The following is a 23,362-nucleotide window of genomic DNA, read 5'->3' as shown; positions in this document are numbered from 1 at the left end:
TATTACTACCGCCACGACTCGTTAGTAGCCTACAATAGTTTTCCAAACATTTAAAACAAAGCCGTCTGGTTTCGTTCACCCGGCTTTGTTTGTTGAATCGTAAATAATACTTGTTCAGTGTAGATATAGGTAGAGCAAGTAGCTTTAGATGGGACCGGAAGGGTTGATTCCAACAAAACACTATGCTGTGTTGGCCTACATTAATCCAACTTTGCAAATACACCGTGAACAAATTTAATTTTCTGTGTTTTAAGGGGAATCGCTCCAATCGCCCCCCTACCTTGGATTTGCCACTGGTTTAGTGGGTTGTCCCATTATCAAAAACAAAGTGAGTGAAATGCATTGAACAAAACCAACTTGAATAGATTACTTTGGAGTAGCACGAACACCAGAATGTTATAAAATTTCTAACGAGGTTTCACTACATCTCAGGTAGACTAGTGAAATCTGTTCTTTTCATATGGTTGACAATATTTGTTCATTGTTTGCTGCAATACTAAAACAAATTGTTCGGGACCTGTTGTGTACATTCACACTGCAATGACAAACCAAAGAGGTTTAATTTTCATTGTGAGAAATCGTTAACATCAATTCATTCAAACATGAGAGAAAATTCGGAAACTTTCCCACTTCCACACAGAGTACAAAGCATGATACAACTTAGGTATTTTTTCACACACTTACACTATGTTCATTTTACTCCAAGCATAATACGTTGCTTGTGATGCGTTGTCGGGATGTGACCAACCGGCGTTAATGCATCCAGAGTCTGTCCAAAAGTGCTTCAAGCAATTTCTCTTGTGTGGACCCCTATAGCTGTGGCAGTTAGATGGAAATTCTGCAAAAGAAAAAAAGAAGTACAAGTAGCCTATGCGAAACTGCCAGGATCAAGCTCTTAAAGAAACTTTCTCAGTCCGAGGATAAAGATTTCCAACCATCAACCCAAAATCTATCATTTGGAACACTCCTAGATATCTTGTGAGATCGGGATATTTGCAGGGTTGTGGATTCGGGGGGATTTTGAAATGTCCGGAGTCGTCCAGTTATAAACCGACAAGTCGGAGTCGTATATTTTTCACCCAACGCCACAGCCCTGCATTTTAGTCACGACACACGAAAACTTATTTTCTTACTAAGACCAAAGCATCTGAGTTGTGATAGCCCATCTAAAGTTGGCTCCACGGCGGATGCGATAATACTTTCCATATGTCTCTTCACGTCTCTGCAACAAATGGATTATGACCTTGATTAATAATCATAATCATAATTATGACAGCAAAATAGATGGTTTATAAATTGAGTGTAGAGACAGGTCTATTTGCACAATGGATAAATTATATCATCTGTTCTATCACATGAAGTTCAAAAATTGTAAATCATTGGCATAATTAGACAATTCCAGACAACAAATAAGTCATTTTTTACATTGATGTAATGTCTGCAGACGTTGAATCAATGTAAAAATGGCTGATTTGCTGTCTGGGAATAGAGCTACATGAGACCAATTGAAGGAGATGTTTTTTTCCAAGTTAAATATGCGATTTGTCGGACAGTATTTTTAATTTCGAAGTTCCAATTGAAACGCAGTTAATGGAAAGTTGACCAATGTACCATCTGATCAATGTTGAATCAAGACACACTGGAATGTGAAGATTATTTCCATGACCGGTGCTTGAATAAACTTGTAATGGAGTTTTGTTTTGAGTTTGAACTTAAGCGAACCAATAAAGAAAGTAATATATTTCATTAAAACGGACAAAACTTAAGTGATTAAAAATTTAAAAAATTAAGAAACAGATATTAGCCTAAAAATGGTAAGTTTGCTTTCAAAAGTTAAATAATAATATGTAACATATTTGACACAAATTTACATGTAAGATAAGGTAGATTGAATAGTCGGAGGGCCAAATAGGTAATTCAACAAACAATCGGACATACGCTATATTCATTCTATTCAATGAAGCGTTCTGTGACGTGGTCAAGTTGCACGGCGCACCCCAACCTGTTTCTTTGCAGCCGACCTTTATCCACATGGCGAAGTAGCATTCTGTGGAATGCGGCCCCTTATAACCAACACAAGGCTTTGGAATATCTGAAAAGCACAATAAAATGAAAATGAATTGGCAATTAGCATTGCATCAACATTCAACACAGCATATCATGAACACCAATGAATCCTGTGGCTAAATTCACTAAGGTACAATTTTAGCAATATGTCAATTTGTTTTTTAGCCTAAGAAATCACTATAATGGTGAAAGTTCAAAATTTTTAAAACTTGCAAAACTATCGAATACTGACGTCACGATCTCCATACCAATGATTCTTAAACTTTTTTGTTCTGGTCTCAAGAAACTTGAGAAACGCTAACTATGCTTCTTTGCAACAAACCAACGATTCATAATATGAAATTGGACAATATTTTCAAATAGCTCTATGACCCAATAGCTACCAATTCGACGTTAGAAGGCCAAGTAGGTAGTAGAATTTTAATAAGAAACAAGCCAACAAGTAATGCAACTCATTTTAAGACTATTGTTGGCCTTTGATTTCAATGCAGTTGATATTCGGACTGGTGTTGAATGGCTAAAAAAAAGTTGGCTCCGCAAACGAAAATTATGAGCTGGATTGCCAGGAGAAAGCATAGTTGGATACGGGATGGTTTAAATTAAAAAAACTTTGGCGTTTTCCTAAAGTGAGCTTAGCGGCGTAGCAGTGAACTGTACCCCACTGACTCGGAAGCGTTGGTCCATCACTATTGAGAAATATCGTCAATGAGTAGGCTATAATAACAAGCAATCAACAAATTGGCCCTCACGCATTCCGAAGCAGTTTAGTTGATCTTGTCTATAAGGATGCTTGGAGGCTCTTTGAAATACCTTGAAAAACTTGTCTTGAAGTTCACTGTGATGTTAAAAAAATATTATGATTTAAGGTAGGCCTACGCAGATAAGGGTAGTTTCATATGGTCCCTGAGTATCGGGGGTGAAAAAATGAGTTTCTTATTGTTTACTAAGCGCTTCCTGGCGATAATGAAAGTGATCATCTCCTTTCATTTGGCCGCCTTTGTTTCAGCAACTAAGTCTATTATGTCTACCTATTAAATTATACACTAATAAAACTTTTTGTCAGAAAAAGTAATCAATTCCTTTTCCAATGAAGTGCTTTTTTTAGAGAGGACATGCAACGTTGAAAAGGTTAGAATTTGTTCCGTTGTCTTGGTTCCCTTGGTTTAAACTTGTCTTTCTCTATCACAATTAAGCTTTCTAAGAGACTTTTCAGTCCGATGTTAAACATTCCATCAACCAACCAAGTAGATAATAAAAAGATTTCAATAACTTCAGTAACAACATAAAATCATATCGCTCGTAACAAGGTTACGAAATTTATACTGAAGAAACAAAATCGCATTTTATAAGTCATTTTCAATTCTCCTTACATTGTATTGATTTACAAAACGTGGCACTGCAAATTGCAAAAATTCAAGTAACACAGTGTAATAGATCGAGTTTCGCTGTTTGTGAATGGTACTTTCTACTGTTACTTTACTGAAAAAAAACACAACAAAAAACGAAAAAAACATACTGTAGATTGGTCAACGATCGAACGGTATGCCTTGACCCGGTCACATTCGATGGAGCATCATACCCTTGCGACACGCAACCAACGCTTTCCCATACATTGGCCATGCATCTCTGACTATGGGGGCCGTGGTAGCTTGTGCATCCAAGCAAAAACGCTTCAAAAGACAACAATTCATCAATTACAATATTTTATGCCATGGCGACCTGTATACACAGGCCATGCCAACGTGCAAGCTTCAAAATTGACTAGAGGCCGATCTGCTACGCTTGATTGCAGTCAAAATCGCCAGTATAAATTGATAGTTTGAATAGTAGTAGTCTTTTTGTATATTTTGAGCTACTTTCGAGCTAATATTACCATCCAAATGATAGACATCCAAGCAAAAAATTTCTTCAAAACACGTAACAATTCACCATTACGAAAGTTTATATCAACAGAAAATGTTCACAAAATAATGCCTTGCTAAAACAAACCAAATTAGTAATATGTTTGGTTATCTTTTGCTTTGTGTTTGCATTGCAATAATATAGATTTTATCCATAGTGAAAATTATGACCCTAGTTCAACCTGCAGAGTGCCATATTGTGCACTGTATGGGAAGTCTCACAAGAACAAATGATACTGAAAGTGCAAACTTCTGTTAGCCATCAAGAGCATCAATAAAGCATACAGGCAAAGAGATACAAGATCAACTAAAACTTTGTACTAAAAGGCTGCATTTAATGCGTGTGCTAAACGACACAGGTTGAATGAAATGGTTTTAGGATTGCTACACGTAGCCTATAGCTACCTAGAGCAAATGCTTGATTTGTTTCTGCAAGACGTTTCCAGATTTTGCCAACATATAGCAACTGTTTAAAAATCTTGTTTTAACATCTTTTTTACACCCTTTCGAAGGTGGCACAATGAATTTCAACTTTAGCTTACAAGGATTGGAAAAGCGAAGAAACTTTTTAGTTAGGCTCTTGCTAACAGTCTTAGAGTTTTTTAACTTACTTTTCCCGGTTTTACTTCTTTCCCAAAGCAACAAAAAGCTTTTATAGACCTAATAATACGAGTCAGCAAAAAGTGAAGAAACCTGATATTTAGAAAATATCTATTGGACACTAACAATCGCAAAAATCTGCAAAATGACACAAATCAGGTCTCATCTGGAGTATGATATTGTGTTCGAATAAATGCAATTGTTTCGACAGTAGTAGCCTGGACTGTTTGCAAGAGCAAACGTATGTAACCTTTAAACTGGGAACAATGCCAATGCCTTTTTGCATTTAAAATATAACTACAACGTATGTATTCTTACATATCCCAAAGCAATCGAGCTGAGATTGAGGGTCCAGAACTGGATTGATGGCATTTTGGCTCACCTTCACAAAGTAATCTGCAGCATCACTGAAAAGACACAAAATTGAAAAAAAATGTATTAAAAATGTTAACTAAGCTTCATTTTTTTGTGCATGCAGAATGCACAATGAAATGGGTTTGACCTTGCGTGGAACAAAGAAGTATGCCGAAGAATGTATTTGATAATGAAATAGAGGTTTGAAGAATATTTTAAGCTTGGGAGAGCCAAACTTTGCCATTCCCAAGCTTGTATTTTTATGTGCGGGTTTCAAACATGGTGCTGAAAAAAAACACAACAAAAAACGAAAAAAACATACTGTAGATTGGTCAACGATCGGTCGATTGGTCAGCTTCATATAAAACGTTTCCCAGACAGCCACTTTATCTGGTCAAGATTTGATAAAGATCTAGTCAGATCCATACCCGATTTGGTAAAGATCTGAACCAGATAAAGTGGCTGTCTGGGTGGTATTTACGTTACGCCATGGCCACTTAAAGATATACATCTGAACAAGCCCGCAACCAGGGGGGGGCATTGAGGGCATTTGCCCCCCCCGAAATTTTTAAAAAATTTTTAAGCGTTCTATGCACATAGGCGTAGCCAGAAAAAATTTTTTGGGGTGGGCCAAACATTTGATGAATTGAAGAGAACGACAAAGTGTTTGATTTAAGCCATCGCCATCTGATGTGCAGTGGCGTATCCTGGTGGGTTGAGCAAGAGAAGCAATAAAACTGGTGGGGTGTAAGAGCGTGCCGAAGGCAGGCGTATTCTAGGGGGGTCCGGGGGCATGCTCCCCCGGAAAATTTTTGCAAAATTACACTCAAATAATGGATTATATCGTTTTCTGGAATCACTTTTAGGGTAATTTGTATGAAATTTATTAAGTTAGCAGATAAACAGCTATTAACTTATTAAAGGTAGCTGTTACACACGAACGGGCTAAACCTGCGGCTAAAATTAGAGAACACCAAGAACTCAGCTACACAAAAACTTTACAAAAACATAACAGAGTAAGCGATTCTGAAATTGCTTCCACAAATTAGTTAAAAGAAACGTAAATCGCGTAAATTTTGCCCGATTTACGATTGGCAAAATTTATTGGTGTCTTTCTGTGTGTCTAAAACAAGTCCTTGGTGGTGTTAATAGCCAGATGACCTGGAAAACGTTATAAGTTTCTACAAATTTTATTATATTTTCAACAAAGGGCTCAACTTCGGAATCCAAACTTTGAAAATTTGGGGGGCCATGGCCCCTTTCGCCCCCCTGGCTACGCCTATGTCTATGCAGTATGAAATGTACTATGAATATGTACGTCGTACACGTACAGCCATACGAAGATTTCATTGGAAGATTTCATGAGCATTTTAAAACAGCTGCCCAAATTCAACTCATTGTGCCTAGAAATGTCGCTTCAACGAGGTATAGTGACATTGACAATACAGTACAATTTTACAAAGGAGACATTGACTGCAAAGCCATGATAGATAAACTTGCCAGGTGAAAAATTAAGTGAGAACGAATTCTTGAAAGTGAAAGGCCAGCAAGAGCGATTGATGCGGTCTTAGCAATAGAATCCCAAAAAGAGTTTTATCCAAACATTTACAAACTCTTGATGATTTTAGCTACACTTCCAGTCACAACTGCTTCTGCAGAAAGAACATTTAGAAAAGTTACCTTAGAAGCACTATGGGGCACGACAGGCTTTCTGGACTAGCTCTCATGCAAATCCATCGTACTCAAATTCCAAGCGCGAAATTGGTGTTAAACGAACTTGCCAAATCAAATAGAAAGTTAGACATTATGCTCTAAATTAAAATGTCATTTTGCATTTGCAAAGTCAACTTCTTTGGGCCTACAAACATAAAAACTTGTTGAGCCAACAAAATGTTTCAGGATTGTAATTTGTAATTACCGTGTTGAGTTTAGTCATATGTATCTGTTTGTTTATGTTGATGTAAATATATGTTATTGATTAATTTATGACTCCAGTCGTGCCAATGCAGTTCGTAGCCTACAGATATTGTATTTTATTTGTAATCGACTGAACACATTAGCCTACTGTATTATCGTAATTTTCTTCCTTGTGTAGTCATAGCTAAATGAGAAAAGGTTACAAAAGCTAGTTTCCTTTAATGCTGTACTAAACAAAAACGTGATTGACATAAGTTATGACCACTGAACCGTAACATGGTAGTGCCACGCACTCTTGTCCCTTATCAATGGTCGTGGACATAACTTATAAAAATGTCACAATGCATCATTTTAATGCATCAATGCATCATCTTAAATGTCACAATGCATCATTTTAATGCATCAATGCATCATCTTAAATGTCACAATGCATCATTTTAATGTTTGTTCTTTGATAAAAATTAAATGCCCCCCCCCGAAAATACTTGCTGGTTGCGGGCCTGCATCTGAATACATCTCCAGGTGGCCATGGTTACGCTTTTAAGCTTGCGCATGGTCACACGTACAAATCAGAACAACTTCTTCGTGTTTTACTGCAAATATTTACAAGAAAAATAGTGATCTTGCAGCTTGTTTGCGAGTTTTGTTAAAGTAACAAACAACATTCGACCTTAGAATATCAACAACAGAAATAACATAAACATCATATGAGGCGATTTTTACGTTTTAAGTTTTTTCAATGGAAGTAAAAAACAAATACGCAAGAGATCTTATAATACTCCCGTTATATCCGAAAATCGGGAATGAAAATGAATTTGAAAATTTTGCCAAATAAATCTCCTATTATAAGCTTGAGGAGGTTTTTCGTCGTTTTTTTCCAGAATGATCATCATCATCATCGATTGTTAATCCGTTGTTATTTCTTCTCCGACATCTTTTCTTGCAGGACAAAATTGAAAGCGTTTCTTTGGTGTATTTTTTCATTTTTGAAGATCCCAGATTATAAAATACAGGATTTAAGCATTCCGAAAACCGCAGACAGAAATACTGCACCATATTGAACCAGTAAGCGAGTGTGACCGTCTCCCTTGATGGTTCGTATGCGACAGACCAATATTCGTACACTGAACATAAAACAAAAATGCTTTGATTGCAAAGTCTGTACCAAGACAACATTAGTTCAAGATCGATCTTTTTGTGAACCTGATAGCGTTCTATAGGTTACACGACCTAGAAATTTTGTGGACGTTTAAGGAAGAAACTCAGGCTAAAGTGAAATAGACTATATTGAATATGAATCAAAATTATCCTATTGCAGTTGGAAATAAAATTTGTCCAAAATGCGTTTTGCGGGTTATTTCCACAAATTACAAGTTTAAGATATTAATACAATGTTGTAAGTTTTGTTGGTTTATATAGGTTAGATCACTGTGCAGTGCATACCAAAATAAAGATTTGCCGAACCATATTTTTGGAACTCATTTATTTTGATATAACGACGTTTATAACATTATAATGTTAAAATGTGCAAGTTTTTGTGAAATATGTTCTTCAAAATTTTAAAACTATTAGACAAAATTAGTTTTCAGTAAACTATTATTTCTGTTGTGTGTTGAGTCAGATTTCTAGAGAAGTTATTTATTTTAGTATCACAACTCGAATGGAATCATAATCATATTACCAAATACATGATCATACCCTCTTGCTGAAAAAATAACCTTAGATATGAGTAGGTAACATCATGGTGTCATAATATATTAAAGAGATTTAAAGTGCAACTGATTATCTTCCTTCTCGCAAAGAATTCAAATTCTTATTGTGCTTATATCGTAAATATAATAAAATTCGAAAAATATGGAAACGTCAATCAACAAATGGCGTACGCAGGAAGGAGGAGAGGTATTGGGCTTTGCCTTCCGTTTTAAAAAAGTTTTAGTAATTTAATGTAGAGTACGGCATGTGATATGTTTTGGATAGCACTGGTGAAGCAAATACTAAATCCAAGTCTCAATGACCTCGCCCCTATGTAGGCTACTACACTGCAAGCCGAATTGACTAAATCTTTTCATTGTTATGTAGTTTCAGTACTTACCAACTAACGGAACATAACCCATCAGAAATGAGGAAATAATGAAAAGAAGCTGCACCACTGCTTTTTTTTCTTTGCGTTTTTGCTTCACCTCATCCATTGACGAAGCGACTACGTTTTTCCGCATCACAATCCTCACTATTATAGCAACGCACAGAATAATAACCCCAACAGTCGGTGTGACCAAAAACAAAGGATATACGATCTTCTGATAGAGTTGATACTTCTTGTAACTGAAAGTGTTATATTATATCATTTTATTTTTTGTCATTAACTTGTAACCGATAGTAGCCTACTATCTATAATTGATATACCAACACTACCAACAATTCAATGAACGGAAAAGGTGGAAAGGTTTAAGACGTGCCTGGATGGATGGTCATTTATTTTTGTTTGGATGCGAAACGTACATAAATCAAAGACGTACACTACAGTGTGCATCCAATGAGAGAGTGCGAAAGACTGTAGCCCTGAAGGCGTAGGAGGTCGTCGAGTCTGCACTCTCTCTGAATAGTAGTTCAGGTAGTACTGACACATGCTTGTAGCTAGCCCGGCCACCACTCCCTTGAAACTAAGTAGCCTAAAAGTTTTATTGCAGTTTTAAACTGAAAATAATCCGTTACGAAATGATTTATAAAGTGTCATCCTGTTAAATGCGCATCGCTACAGTTGTTCTAGCCCAGAAGTTCTTAACCTTTGTTGCGTTGTACCCCCTGAGTCGTACAACAATCAACCCGAACTCCCAATAAGCTGACACTGAATTAATGGTCTGTATGAATTAAGACTTCATTATTAAGTGGTAAGAATATTGACTAACAGTTAGTAATAACAAATTTTAATGGTATTGCAAAGGATACTAATAAAAATAACTACTTCAAGCACGTTATCCTGAACTTTGGTGCAAAGACTGTGCCTGTTTCTTGCAAATAAGTTTCGAGGAATGGTATTAGAGAGGCATCAGCGTAAGTAATGCTCCACATCAAGCCGTGATCGAAATTTGCATTTTATGTTTGACAGCGTTAAAATTCTTGCTCACACAAGTAAGTAGTGCGGATTATCAGCAAAGAGTTCAAAACAACATCAGATACAACAGGGTAGGTCGCACTCATCTTTGTCCAACTGCTCGCATCTCGTGAGCAATCCTAGAGCCTTATTGTCAGGTGTCTGTAACATGACAAAACCACAAGGATTGCACCACGAAGAGAAATCATTGGGCAAATCTTTACACACGTATCGTCGCACACTCACATGCAGCTTGCTGGCAAAGTTGTGAATTTCGCATTATTGCATCACAATAACGCAAATTCAAGCAAAATGTACGCACTATTATCAATCAACACACATTTTTCTCTAATATAGGATGTTAAACAATAGCAACACATGAAACTTAACTGCCATCCAAGTACCCCTAAAAATTTCCTTGTAAAACCCTGGGGGTCAGGGATGGAGGAACCATTTTAAAAGTAGGTGGGCCCAAAAGTGTAGCAGTTAAAGTTAATCAAACTTCTGGGGGGCGAAGCCCCCCAGACCCCCCATAACATTGCTGTATTTCCAATACTGTACTTCAAATCGTTTATACATTGTGTTTTCATGCTTGCCTTTTGTGCCAACCAGCGAAAAATTTCCGTTTTTAGGCCCGATTTGGCCAAACAAATTACAAAATTGTTAAATTTCTCTATAGCACTGTAGGCCTACAAAATATGGCGATGCACATAGCCTACAAATAAAAAGGCAAAACACACACAGTTATAATACCAACCCAGGATGTGAAGGCTCACAGCGATTGCCTTATTCTTATAACACTACCAGGGCGGTATTTTGTAGCGCGTTAAACAAGCAGTTCTTCTCTAAATTGCAGAAAGTTTTATAGTCTAGCTGGTACAGTCAGCTACCAAAGACATATACCGGTAGTAAATGTTACATAGAGCATATTCAAAGAATACTTCTTTAAAAAGACAGTTGAAAAGTCACCAGAAAGCTGTTTTTCTTAACAAAGCCTTTGCAGTAGGCTAGATGTAAAGCAAGTAGGCTATACGGGTAGTTGAATTAACAAGTAACCAATCTCACGCAACCACACCCACATGTGCTGCCCATCAACAGTGGGCTCAACAGAAAAAGTTGGAAGATTAGATTTCATCATTGAGCTATCAAAGATAACACAGGCCAACAAACAATTTTTTTTTAAAAGGCACGGCATGTGAGAGTCATTTTAGGGTATTTCGAGGCTCCTGATTCCGAAAATGCACTTGTTTTTTTCGAATTATCTCTCGTTTTTGAGATAGCCTACAGCAAAAGCTTTTTTTTTACGTCGTGTCGTTTATTACATAGACAAAACTGAAAGTAATGCCAGGCACATTTCTGAGTTGTATAAACGCTATTTGGAACCAATCACGTTGATTACAACCCAAACAAACGGCTACCGTATTTAACGTTTACTGGCCTAGCAACAATCAAAATACGACGTGAAGCAAGCCTTAGGATACAATTAAGATGTAGAATATATAACTTGTGCTTTGCGTTAATATATTAGTTGACTTGAACAGTATCAGACTTACTAACTAAGCTACTAAGTACAAACAACAAAATATACAATATACAATTATACATACATTGTTTTGCTTAACAAACTAGACTAATCACCAAAACAAAGCCATCGATGAACAAACGCAATTCTTTATTATGGTAGGCCTACTATACTGAGCAGCACCCATCAAGGTACGAAGGCCATTTAACTTAACTTCGCTTCGAGCTTTTCTCCTTTGTCTGGAAGCGCTATTGCAGCATGTGAAGTAACAGACAAACGTTGTTTCCAATGGCAATTGCGGCGTGACTGATAGGTTGTAGTAATGATGCGATTACATTAGAAAACAATAAACTTCATCATTGACTTTTCCGGAATAGTCAAAGAAACAAAATGACGCAAAAATTGCAAAAGAAAAGCTTATTGTCCTGATGAGAGCTGGGTACTCCCCAACACTCTATGAAATAACAATGCGACGAAAAGGACCGGGGGTCACCTAAATAGGCTAAATACGTACGCTAACGCGAGTTGCAAAATAATAATTACGCACTCTAACCAGTTAATCTATGTTCAAAGAAATAATGTCAAAGAAAAAAGCAGAGAGGTTAAATGCAGTATCATTTACTGAAATAACTTACTTGGCTTTAAGTACAGTGCAAATAGGCCACCCAGAGTCAATAGGGACACCCATTTTCTTAACAATTGTTGTACGCTGACCAACGCCATGGAGGAACCAAAAAGGAAGATATCCAACTCCAAAGCAGATGATCCACAATGTGGCCAAGTAAATCTAGAGTGTTGATATTTTTATATTGACACGTCCAATATCACGCAAAAAAATTAACACAAGAAATACAGAAAAATTTAGTATGTTCATCAGGTGCAACCTTGCAAGAAAGTGACGTCACTACAATCAAAGTAAAGCTTATTGACGTAACAAAGCTTCACAACACTCTCTCTGAAGGCCTTGCCTTATTTACAAAAAAACAATAGCTTATAGCAGTTAGAAAAATAGAATTTAGACGCTTTTTTCAAGCATGCACGGTAATAAGTTTGCCTTGTAGAAAGCATTGAACCAAGTTTATCTCCGCGCATTGTCAAAACGAATTTCAGTATTTTAAGTGTTATCTGTTCAATGAAGCTAAAAAGACTAAATCAGTGATAATCTCAAAATCACCAGACACTCCAGTACTCCAAATTATAATTGACAATGAAAATATACAAAAAGTAAAATCTTCTTCTTATCTTGAACATTTAATTACTGAGGATGGGAGGTGTGAACATGAAATTCTAAGACGGATAGAAATTGCAAGAACTATATTTGGAAAAATAAAAATGTTTTAATCAATCAAAGTTTAAATTTATCAATTCGTGAAAGAATACTAAAATGCTATATCTGGTCAACCCTTTTATACAACTCTGAAACTTGGACAGTATCACAAAAAATGGAACAACGGATCGATGCCTTCGAGCTCTGGACTTACAGGCAAATGTTAAAAATTTCATGGAAACAAAAAATCACTAACGATGAAGTACAGTATTATCCAAATTCAATTCAAGTAAAGTTCTCTTACAAATAGTCAAAAGAAGAAAATTGAGGTATTTCGGACACACAATAAGGCAAAACTCGTTACAAAGATCATTAATAGAAGGAAAGATAAATGGTAAAAGAAACAAAGGCAGACCAACAATGATTTGGACATCAAACATCACTAAATGGACAAAATTAAGTTATGAAAAAGCAATACGAACAGCTCATGGTCGAAAACAATGGTGTCCGACGTTTTCTTCGTAAACAGTTTTTCGTAAAACAATTGTTCGTAAGCAATTCTTCGTAAAAGCAATTCTTCGTAAAGCAATTCTTCGGGCATGCAATTGACCGTAATACTAATTGTTCGTAAACAAATGTTCATAAAAGTTAGGCTACAGCTTTTTTTTTAAAAAACAGTTACAATTGTTTACGAACAATCAATTAGGGTAGCCTATATGCTAGAGATGTGCTAATTGTGCTTAAACACATAATTGTGCCACTGAAAGAAATCTGCAGCTCCTTGCCCGTTCAAAGCACTGGTATGCTGACGGCACCTTCAAGACAGTGCCTTCACTGTTTGAACAGCTTTACACAATACACGGACTGAAGGAAAACACTTCAGTGCCTCTGGTGTATGCCCTGCTGGGGGACAAAAGGAGAGGGACATACATTCATGGAGTTGTTACCTGCTGTTGCTGTTCCAGAGACAATCATGACTGACTTTGAGATGGCCATGGTCAATGCAGTAAGCAGAGAGTACCCACTTTCAACTCACCGTGGCTGGTTCTTCCATTTGTGCCAGTGCATTTGGAGAAAAACGATGGGAATGTATTACCAGATGTTGCTCAGCCAGTAATTGACTACTTTGAAGACACTTGGGTTGGGCGCCCAGATCGTCGTCAAGGGCGCCGTCCTCCAATGTTTGCTATTCAAATGTGGAACTGCTATGATGGCGTCCTCAGTGGCCTTCCCAAAACTAATAATAGCATTGAAGGATGGCACAGAGGGTTCATGTTCCAGGTATCTGCAAATCATCCAGATATTTGGAAGTTCATATCTGCAATCAAGCGAGAGCAAAACCTAAATGAGGTTCGCATTGAACAGTATGTCAGTGGCCAGGCAGGACCCCCTCCAAAGAAGAAGTACAAGGACAGTGCAGAAAGACTAACTAGAGTCGTCCGAACCTGGCGTCAAGACTTTCAAGATGATGAAATTTGTGATTAGCTTACTTGCGTGGAATTGCACACAATACTTCATACTAAACTTGGCTTGTGGACAATTTGTACGAAGTTACTTAAAGTAGTATTGGTAGTGTAAGCAAAGAATTGCTAAACACAGACAATTGTTGTATTCCAATAAATAACAAAAAATGCGCTTTTTCATTGTGCTTATTTGTTTATGTCTCGTAACTTGGTTATTCAGGAAAATTTGCATTATGCACCTTCATCGGAAATTGCAAGACAAACCTTGCTGTTGCGAAAAATTGTTCACGAACAATTGACCTATCACCTGTTTACGAACAATTCACCTATACGAAGAATTGATGTATACGAAGAATTGCTTTACGAAAAATTGCTTTACGAAGAATTGCTTTTACGAACAATTGTTTTACGAAAAACTGTTTACGAACAATTCACCTATAACCAAAACAATGGCGCATTGTATCCAACCTTCAATACGAGGAAGGAACATAATGATGATGATGATACCGGCGCAAAAGAAATATTGTATTTCAAATTACAACATTCCTGATCAAACGTATTAATCTTTAATATAAATAGAAAGAATGTAAGCAAAAATTAATTTCTGGTATAATTAGCTTCCATTCAAACAGTGACTAAAATTACTTACTTTGATTTGAACCTTAGTCCATTGTTTACTTGTCTAAACCGGCCCAAAAAATGAAGCAAATTAATAAAATATTTATAACTGGTAAAATGTGCTGCAGTTTGCTTTGCTAAGTTTACAAAAATTATATATAACGTTGACAAATGCGCAATAAATTATTGACACCAAAAGCAAACACAGCTGCAAACGGAAAAAATATCATTTTAAAAATCATTTTCATATTCTTTAAAAAAAAAAGCTTTTAACATTAGAAGTAGACAAATAAAACCTAACAACCACACGGCATTTAACATAATATAGTAACATGAAAATAAACTAAAAATAACAAACTTTTTCGGTCATACTCATGTTAGCCCTTGTCAAGTAACCAACTGAGTGATTTTCTATGTAAATTGAAACTACAAAACTGAAATACATACACAAAATCGAAAAAAGAAGCGCATAAGAATGAAACGGCAAAGCAGAGGAGAGGCAAAATCACATGACGCTTAATTGCGCAAGGCAAAACACACATCAATGGCGCAAAATGACGTGAAGACATTTAGCAGATAGCAGGTTCCTGCGGCGAACAACTGCCTATTGAGGCGTGGATTGCACGATTTTATTAGCAAAGTATCGTGGATTTTGATGTCAGATTCGGTGAAGCATTCACGCACAATTCTATAAGACTCCAGGGATGGTTTATTGTTTGAACAAGTTTGGCAATCGAGTATATGACCTTTAATGGCACTTTTTCTGTTGAGAGCGGTTAAATCCAAATGCACCCTCACTCTTGTAGCCAAATATCGCGTGGACATACCAATGTATGTACAGTTCGTGTCGCATGAACAAGTTAACATGTACACGACATTTGAACACAAAAATGAGGGAGTCCTAGATTTAAGCTGAAAATAATAACCAACTTTAAATGTTTTATACACGAGAATAATATCACTGTTGAACTTCCATTTAATAAAACTAGACATATTATTCACAAAACATTTGGATTCTTTACCAATAAAAGGGACAGTGAGAATGTTTTTTAATTCACGTTCACGCTCCTCCGTCTGAGAGTCAGTAGAAATTTAATCCAAAAACTTTCTCAGCATTTTATTAAAAAACCACTAAGGATAGTCATTAGCATTAAAATAAGAAAGTAATCGTAATCGCTAACATGAGTATGGCCGAAAACGTTTGTAATTTTTAGTTTATTTTTATGTTATTATATTAATGTTAAATGCCGTGTGGTTGGTAGGTTTTATTAGTATATGGTTCAAGAAAATCACCTCTTTACCAAAATTGTACGCTAGAAGTAGCTTACCAGACGATAATTTTTGACTGTTTATCATTGCATGGTATTTCGACTGTTTTCAAATCTGGATTTTGACCTCATTTTTGACTGACTTTTATTGTTAAGTTAATGATGTTTCGTCCGTTTCAAAACTTGGCTCATATCATCCACGCATTTTAATTATTGTTATGGAAGTTTACGTTGATAATTTTACGAATGCGAAACACTGTAAAATATGGTAAACGATAAATGATATCTGTATTTTGAAACAGCGATCACATGGGAGTGCTTGGTTGTTTTGTGTTGTGAAAAATCTCGATAGTTCTAATGTTAACTTCTGATATTTTTTCACAAAATTGAGCTACTATTTTTTCTTGCACAAATTAAAGGAAAAATCCCACACGGTATGTTAAATATTTAACTTATTGAATTAATTAACAAAAGTTCACTTACATGAGCTTGAATAAGTTTGATCCTGTTATAGATGAAAGGAAATTTTAAAGAACCGAACCGCAACAAAGCAAAAGAAAAAACGTGTAAAGCTGTGGTGTATGATGTCATAAAATCGATACTCCAATAAAACTGCAAAAAATGCTTTTATTTAAACTTGTGCCCGCTGCTTGAAGGTTGTTAATTTCAACCACAATATAAGCATGATGACAAAAAGAAGACACAGACATAAAAAGGCACATTAGATTCCCACATACAAGACGAAACAATGATGTTTAGTATAAGAAAAGTAAATAGCCTACCGTAGTTTATACCAGGGTTTCCCAAACTGTGATCCGCGGACCATTGGTGGTCCGCGACGACTGCACAGGTATAGTCCGTGGCGATATGACAAGAAATTAAAAAGACACACATATAAGTTACGTTGTACAGTATGTACCCTGTCAAAGATAATTGCCGCAGTTCTTTACAACTTAAATGACTTCGAAAGCTTTTGCTATCCAGTATCGTAAATCTTACTTGTTGCACCTTCGTTGCAGTTAAAAAGTTGTTTACGAAAAATTAGTGGTCCGTAGCCCAAAAAAATTCACAAATAGTGGTCCATAGCTCAAAAAAGTTTGGGAAACCCTGGTTTATACCATTCAAACATACGACAAATAGACTGAACTCGATGCAAAATACCTAAAATTAAATACGTCTTAAATACGTTTATACTAGCACCTGGCAAAGCCAATATGGCAGCGGTTCCCAACTGTAGAATCCCCAAGTTCTTCGGTACAAAAAAAGCCAGCTAACTAGTGCTGAGATCAGATCGGACACACAAAGTGACAGAATAAATTGCATGAAAACGCTGTCTCTGTAATAAGTAACAATACCGCAAGGTTATGTAAAACTTATAGTGAGCAGTTTGCATTCGCAATTATAGTTATGCAGTAAAGTATCTAAATAACGGGATTGCCAAAGTTCCAATAAAGAAAAGTTGTAAAAAAAATGTTATAAAGTTGAGATCCAATGAAACATAAATATTTGAGGTTTAAGGAGGCGACCCCAGAAAATGTGGACAATTTTTGTTTTTGGTCGCCCTTTGTGTGTGTTGAACAATTGTCCGCTACAACGAGTATAATAATGCATTTTGATTATGACGCACTTTTGTATTTGATTTATATAATTAAAGCTCGATTTCTTCAGCGGTTGATATTAAATAGTTATAATTAAAAATGTAAGTTTAAAACATTGTTAGTGATAAAAAAAATATTGCAATACAGGTTAAGATAACTTCAATTATTTCTTAATTCTGCTTGCTAATTTTCCTTACTCTACAACACAGCGAGGAGTTATTTTTGTGAGTTTTATAAATTGCTGTCATTTAGAAATCCGTCCGAGGTGCCACTAGTATTCTCCTAATTCAAAATCCATTACAGCTTTCATTCTTATTAATACTAAAAAAGGTTAATTTAATTGTTAACTTGAGCTTTATACGATTGAGTGAAGAGATTTATAATTTGTTATAAGTGCTTTTTGTCTTTTAGCCACATGTGACCAAGTTTCCACCCCAAGTCCTCTAATAATTTGTCTGCTTTTGCCTTGGTGTTCAGGGGTACATGATCAAGTGTTCCTTTCGAATCCGCTGCTGCACTGAAGGCTTTGCAAAGTAGGGATGACCATAATTCAAGGATTGGAAACTCTATGCGATTGTAATAACCTGTTTTCTCTCTCACTAAATATTTTCACAAAAGTATACAACCAAACGAGATGCTCTGGTAAAGAATGCTCAAATATTGCAAACCACTTAGGCTTACATTACATCCGCTAATTAGACAACTTGGTGTTTTTGATGCGCGATTTCCATCTGTTTTAACAAGTGGTATGCTGTTTAATCGTTTTATCTCATTTTTAGAGCAAAAAACGACAAGGGCATGACGATGCACAAAAATCAGTCACTGATTCTTCTTTTTTTTTTACTGATGTGTGGTGTGAGCTAAAATACAAAGAGTTGCTACTCCTGAGATTATATATATTCCTTATACAAACTGACAGCCTACAAACCACTCCAGTAAAACATCAGACGAAAATTAAAATAAATATTTTGGCTTACCTTCAAAACAGTCAATGATTAGATACAAAGTACGAATCGAGGAATAAAAGATAAATTTTTCGCAAGCTTTGAAAGGACACTCACAAAAATACTTTACTCCTACACTAGTCGTTAAAAAGTGTAAAACTTTTCTTAGTTTCAGCCCCCATTCAAACACACACTCCTGAAGTGAACTATTTTTTTCCTGATGAAATCATCTTTATCCATGTAAGCGTCTTACCTCAGTGGTTTATTACTTATGATGACAACTATAGTAAGGAAATTTCCCAATACTCCACACACAAGTAAGACGAAAATAATAAAGGCTGATATGCCGACTCCGATATTGTCAAAAGGCACATCATAAGTCCTGTAAAATTATAATACAAATACATAACGTATCATTTTTTGCGGAAATCAGTGTTTGAAACTGGTCAAAAGTCCTGATTTTGAAATAAAACTTGTACGGTACATAATATGGTATTTAGTGCCTAAGTAAAGCATAGCAATAGCCTACACGAATTCTCCATGTTAGTGGAAGTTTTTTCAACTTGCTTGAGTCAAATGATCATCGGGGCAGTTTAATAAATTCTGTGAAATCCTAGAGCTAAGACTAATTGCCATCAAATCAGAATGACAACGTATAATGATGCGTAAAAAACAGTGCTATCCAGCAGACAGGTAATTGGTCCATTTCACCAATGGCTCAAAATCAACAGACGTTCAACCAATGTGACAAGAAGACGGTAAAGGTTCCAGGTTAGCGAATCGGATAAGGTGGAAAGTTGAGTTAACGTGATGAATAGAAAATAAATGGCAATTAAATTATAGGGAATGATTAGAGATTGATCGATTAGTTTATATAATCAATATTAAATTAATATTAATCAATAATAATCAATATTAATATCATTTAATCGAATTTTCTTTTTAATCTTATCATCATCTAATCATCTTTTATCCAGTCATCTATATTAACATGTCTAATAAGTATTAGAATAATATTGATTAAAGATGCTTGCATTAATTAGTAATTAGAATTAAGAAGTTATAGATCAAGGTTGGCCATAGACATCAGATTACTCTTTTGTGATATGCCAGAGACCGCATTTATTACATAACACAGAATTTTTAAAAACTTTATGCGAAAGAAACTTACATAGTATTGATTGCATCTCTTAGCCAGACGGACTCTGTGGTTGAGTTTATGTGAACCAAATCTGTTGCCATTGCAGACTCAGCAGCGATGCTCATCAAATGGAACACAAAGTATTCACTTAGTTTAGAAACCTTAAAAAATGCAACAAGAGGATTATTGTGTGCCTCGGCAGTCGAGTGTAGCAAGAATTGACAGCGATAGACACGGATTATTTTCAATTGATTTTATTTTGATCCGCCCCGATTGATCCGCCCCGATAGCTCAGTTGGTTAGCGCGTGACTTTGTGAACGAAAAAGCTTCAAGATCAAGAGGCGCTGGTTCAACTCTCGGGGTGTGCGCTTGAGCAACGCATGTTAAGGACTGCTCTCCATTCAGCGGAATCTAATAGTTGGAATAATTCCCCGGCAACAAAACTTCAACAATCGGAAACTTTGTCAATCTTGGTGATCGGCCTGCGTCAGTGATTTAAAGACTCTGCAAGTATGCGAAACTGCCAGGATTAAGCTCTGCAGGAAGCTTTCCCAGTCCGAGGATAAAGATTCAATCAATCAATCACTTAAAGCGCTAAATGTTCTTGTCTGCGCACTGCAAAAAAAAGGAACAAGCTGCTTTTTATTTGCAGTGATATGAACAACTTTTTTATACTTCGACCTATGAACAAGACTTAAAAATGTAAAACTATTTCTTTTTGCATCTAAAGTTTTGCAAATTGCAAAGTTTAAACAAAAACATTAAATAAGCTAAAAGGCTTCAAAATTTACGGACTTAAGATTGGCAAACTTTGCAGTGAATTTAAAACTAAACTTTCAGACAGCAAAACCTTTGTAGAATGCCACCTCTCTTTTTTTCTTCATTAAAAAACTACTTGCCGACAGCACGTGGCTATTTTTTGTTAAAACACATCAACAAAGCATAGATATTCATATTTCAGGAGGGTCATAATCAAGGCATTTTGAATTGTAAGCCTCAATGACTGCGTGAATTTTAGCTGATTCCAATAGTTTGTAGTGTTGCATCTGTAAGTACACGATAGGCTACGGTAGACTATCTTGCTTCGACTATATCATATTGCTTCTGCTTATTGATGCCCATGTCAGATTATTGCAAAGCAGTTTTGAAGAATATTTCAACGCTGAACAGAACGCCACATGTATGACAGACTTTTTACAAAACTCAAAGATTTAATTGATCTCCAATCGAAAGCATTTTTTATCATAGCGTAATTTATCATGGTGAAATATCATAGCGTAATCCCCTCTTTGCAAGATGCTGTTCGTATCGTTTTTCACCTCGATTTTCCTTTTATGTAAAAAGGGTGCATGAGTTTGTCACAACATTTTTAAGGGTGCATCGTCACAAAAAAGGTTGAAGAGCACTGGGCTACACACACTACAGCATGCAACTGCAGAGTATATTATGGCAATAGCGACAGAAATAAAGGAATTTCTATTGTAGCTATATTCTGTAAAACCTCACTTTAGCGCCCAAGTAGCTAAGAAATATGCCATAGCAGTCTTTTCTCATTTTTTTTTTAATTTATGAAAAGTTGATGTTAAAATAGCGTTCCCTATTCTCACTGAGCATGGCATATGGTTACAGTAAAATGGCAAATCTTATCATGATGCAAAAAACAACCTCATAAAATTTATAAAATGTTTCGACATAGATGGCCATGGTTAGTGTCAAACTGGCTTCAAAGTTACCTATCTCACCACACTTATGATAAAGTTGCCATACTTTTTTTCATCTCTCTCAGCAGACTGCAATGTAAATGTTTATAGAAAAGCCACTGGTGAGAATTGAATATGAAACGGATGTTGCCTCAAACAAAACAAATTTGAAAAGCTAGAATTTCAAGCGAACCATGTTTGGATGGATATTTTGAAAAAAAATAATATGAATTATTCACACAAGCCATCAATGCACCAATCGTTATTCATATCATAAAAAATTGACAGTGGAAGATTATTATTAGATGATAATTTCTTTTAAGAAGATGTCGTAAACGAAATTTTTTAGCGTTGATGCAATAAGAAATTTTCTCCTTAAACTTTCTGTAGTTTTGTAACATTGAAGTCACTGTGGGAATACCACAAAGAAAATTAATGTAACTTTCAACAGAAGGCAAGAAACATGGCCTTTTATTATTTGAGGCGTTACAAACTTCAAAAATTAATCTACTAATCTCGTACCACTCAAATTCGTGGTTGTTCATTTTGTAGAGGAGGTTTGCGCTTTTGTTTTGTGTTTGAATTAATAATTTTCCGATTTTCGGACAATTCAGTCCAACATATATGTCGAAGTTATCAATGCCAAGCACCAATGATCGTCGGTTTGTTGTCATGTGTTGAATAATGGATTTTTTGCTATTCCAACCAGACAGTAAATCCATCATTTTTACATTGATTCAATGTCTACGAACGTTGAATCAATTTAAAAGGACGGATTTTGCGGTCTGGGAACCAGCTTAACCTTAAGCTGTTAATTTTTACGTAGGCCTAATACTTTTTCACATTTGGGTTTAATGGCATTGAAATGGTATAAACTGGAATCTTCTGATGACCTGGATAAGGCATAGACTTACAGGCAAGATAGATACCATTCACAAATAATCAATTATTGCAGACAATCGGGTTTAAGATTAGGCAAAGATACAGTTCGAAAAACGTACTTCTTTTCTCAAATTGCTATTTATACACACTTTAAATCTAAGTTGTACAAACTTTCTAAAATCTTTGGTAGAGAGTTTGCTCTGTTGAACCATAGACAGACAAAACAAAGAAGCTTTAGCGGGTTTAACATATTTTATTACAAAGAGATATAACATAAAAACCTTGTCTATCCACGAATCAAAGAATGAAGTTGTTTTCAGCACCTAGGGGACTGTTTCTAAGAAGTTTATAGGTCAAACTAAAGTCAAAATTGACAATAAAGTTAAAATTTTTAATAAAGTCAAAATTTGTCAAACTATGGCTTTTGATAAACTTTTTGTGTTTCTTGAGAGTAATTTTTGTCAAAATCCTCGTGAAAGCATTGTAAATCAGGAACTTCGACACAATAAAACCATATTTACCCATAAAAGCAGGAAATATGTCACAATGCCCACTTGGATCAGCAGTGACTTTTATCGCAAATTGTCCATTGTAATGTTTATTCATTGTTTTGTATTTAAATAATTTTTATAAACACTCCCTCTTCACAAACGTGGTATTTTCGAAGATCAACAGTTTGGATTTTAGGAATAGCCTACTGACACTCTGTAAAACAAAAATGCCTAATCAATCAAGCTAAATCGTCTTCAGCAAAGGTTAGACAGATTTGTCGAGATTTTCCTATCGCCAAAAAAAAGATGCACTTTTTATAATCCATAAAACACCTTGAATTTTCGACAAAATATTACGTTTGGGTTTGAAATCGACAAAATATTATGTTTGGGTAACTAATATCAATTCAAGGAAGAACTGTGCCCTCAACAAATAAGGAATTTTGTTAAGTCAAAAAAAAGTCAAAATTTGATAAAAATAAAGTTAAAAATTTTTTTAGGTTAAAATAAAATGGCCCTAGTTATATCTCTTTGTAA

General features: G+C 35.6%; 1 protein-coding gene across 1 annotated transcript; it reads right to left on the bottom strand.

Annotated features, from left to right (window-relative positions):
• Positions 1-680: 680 nt before the first annotated feature.
• Positions 681-19,852, bottom strand: LOC145786262 (uncharacterized). The gene is made up of 9 exons (XM_082597903.1): positions 19,782-19,852; positions 18,864-18,992; positions 17,269-17,404; positions 12,088-12,239; positions 8,932-9,161; positions 7,772-7,963; positions 1,939-2,092; positions 1,134-1,222; positions 681-838 (listed from the first exon to the last, which is right to left on the bottom strand). The coding sequence occupies exons 1-9, from the start codon at positions 19,850-19,852 to the stop codon at positions 681-683; spliced, it is 1,311 nt and encodes a 436-aa protein (XP_082454029.1).
• Between the last annotated feature and the right edge of the window lie 3,510 nt (positions 19,853-23,362).

The sequence above is a fragment of the Aplidium turbinatum genome, chromosome 17 (genome assembly GCF_918807975.1).
Source record: "Aplidium turbinatum chromosome 17, kaAplTurb1.1, whole genome shotgun sequence".
Taxonomy (NCBI): Eukaryota; Metazoa; Chordata; class Ascidiacea; order Aplousobranchia; family Polyclinidae; genus Aplidium; species Aplidium turbinatum.
Note: the sequence above shows the minus strand (reverse complement) of the source record. Positions and strands in the feature narration are given on the sequence as shown.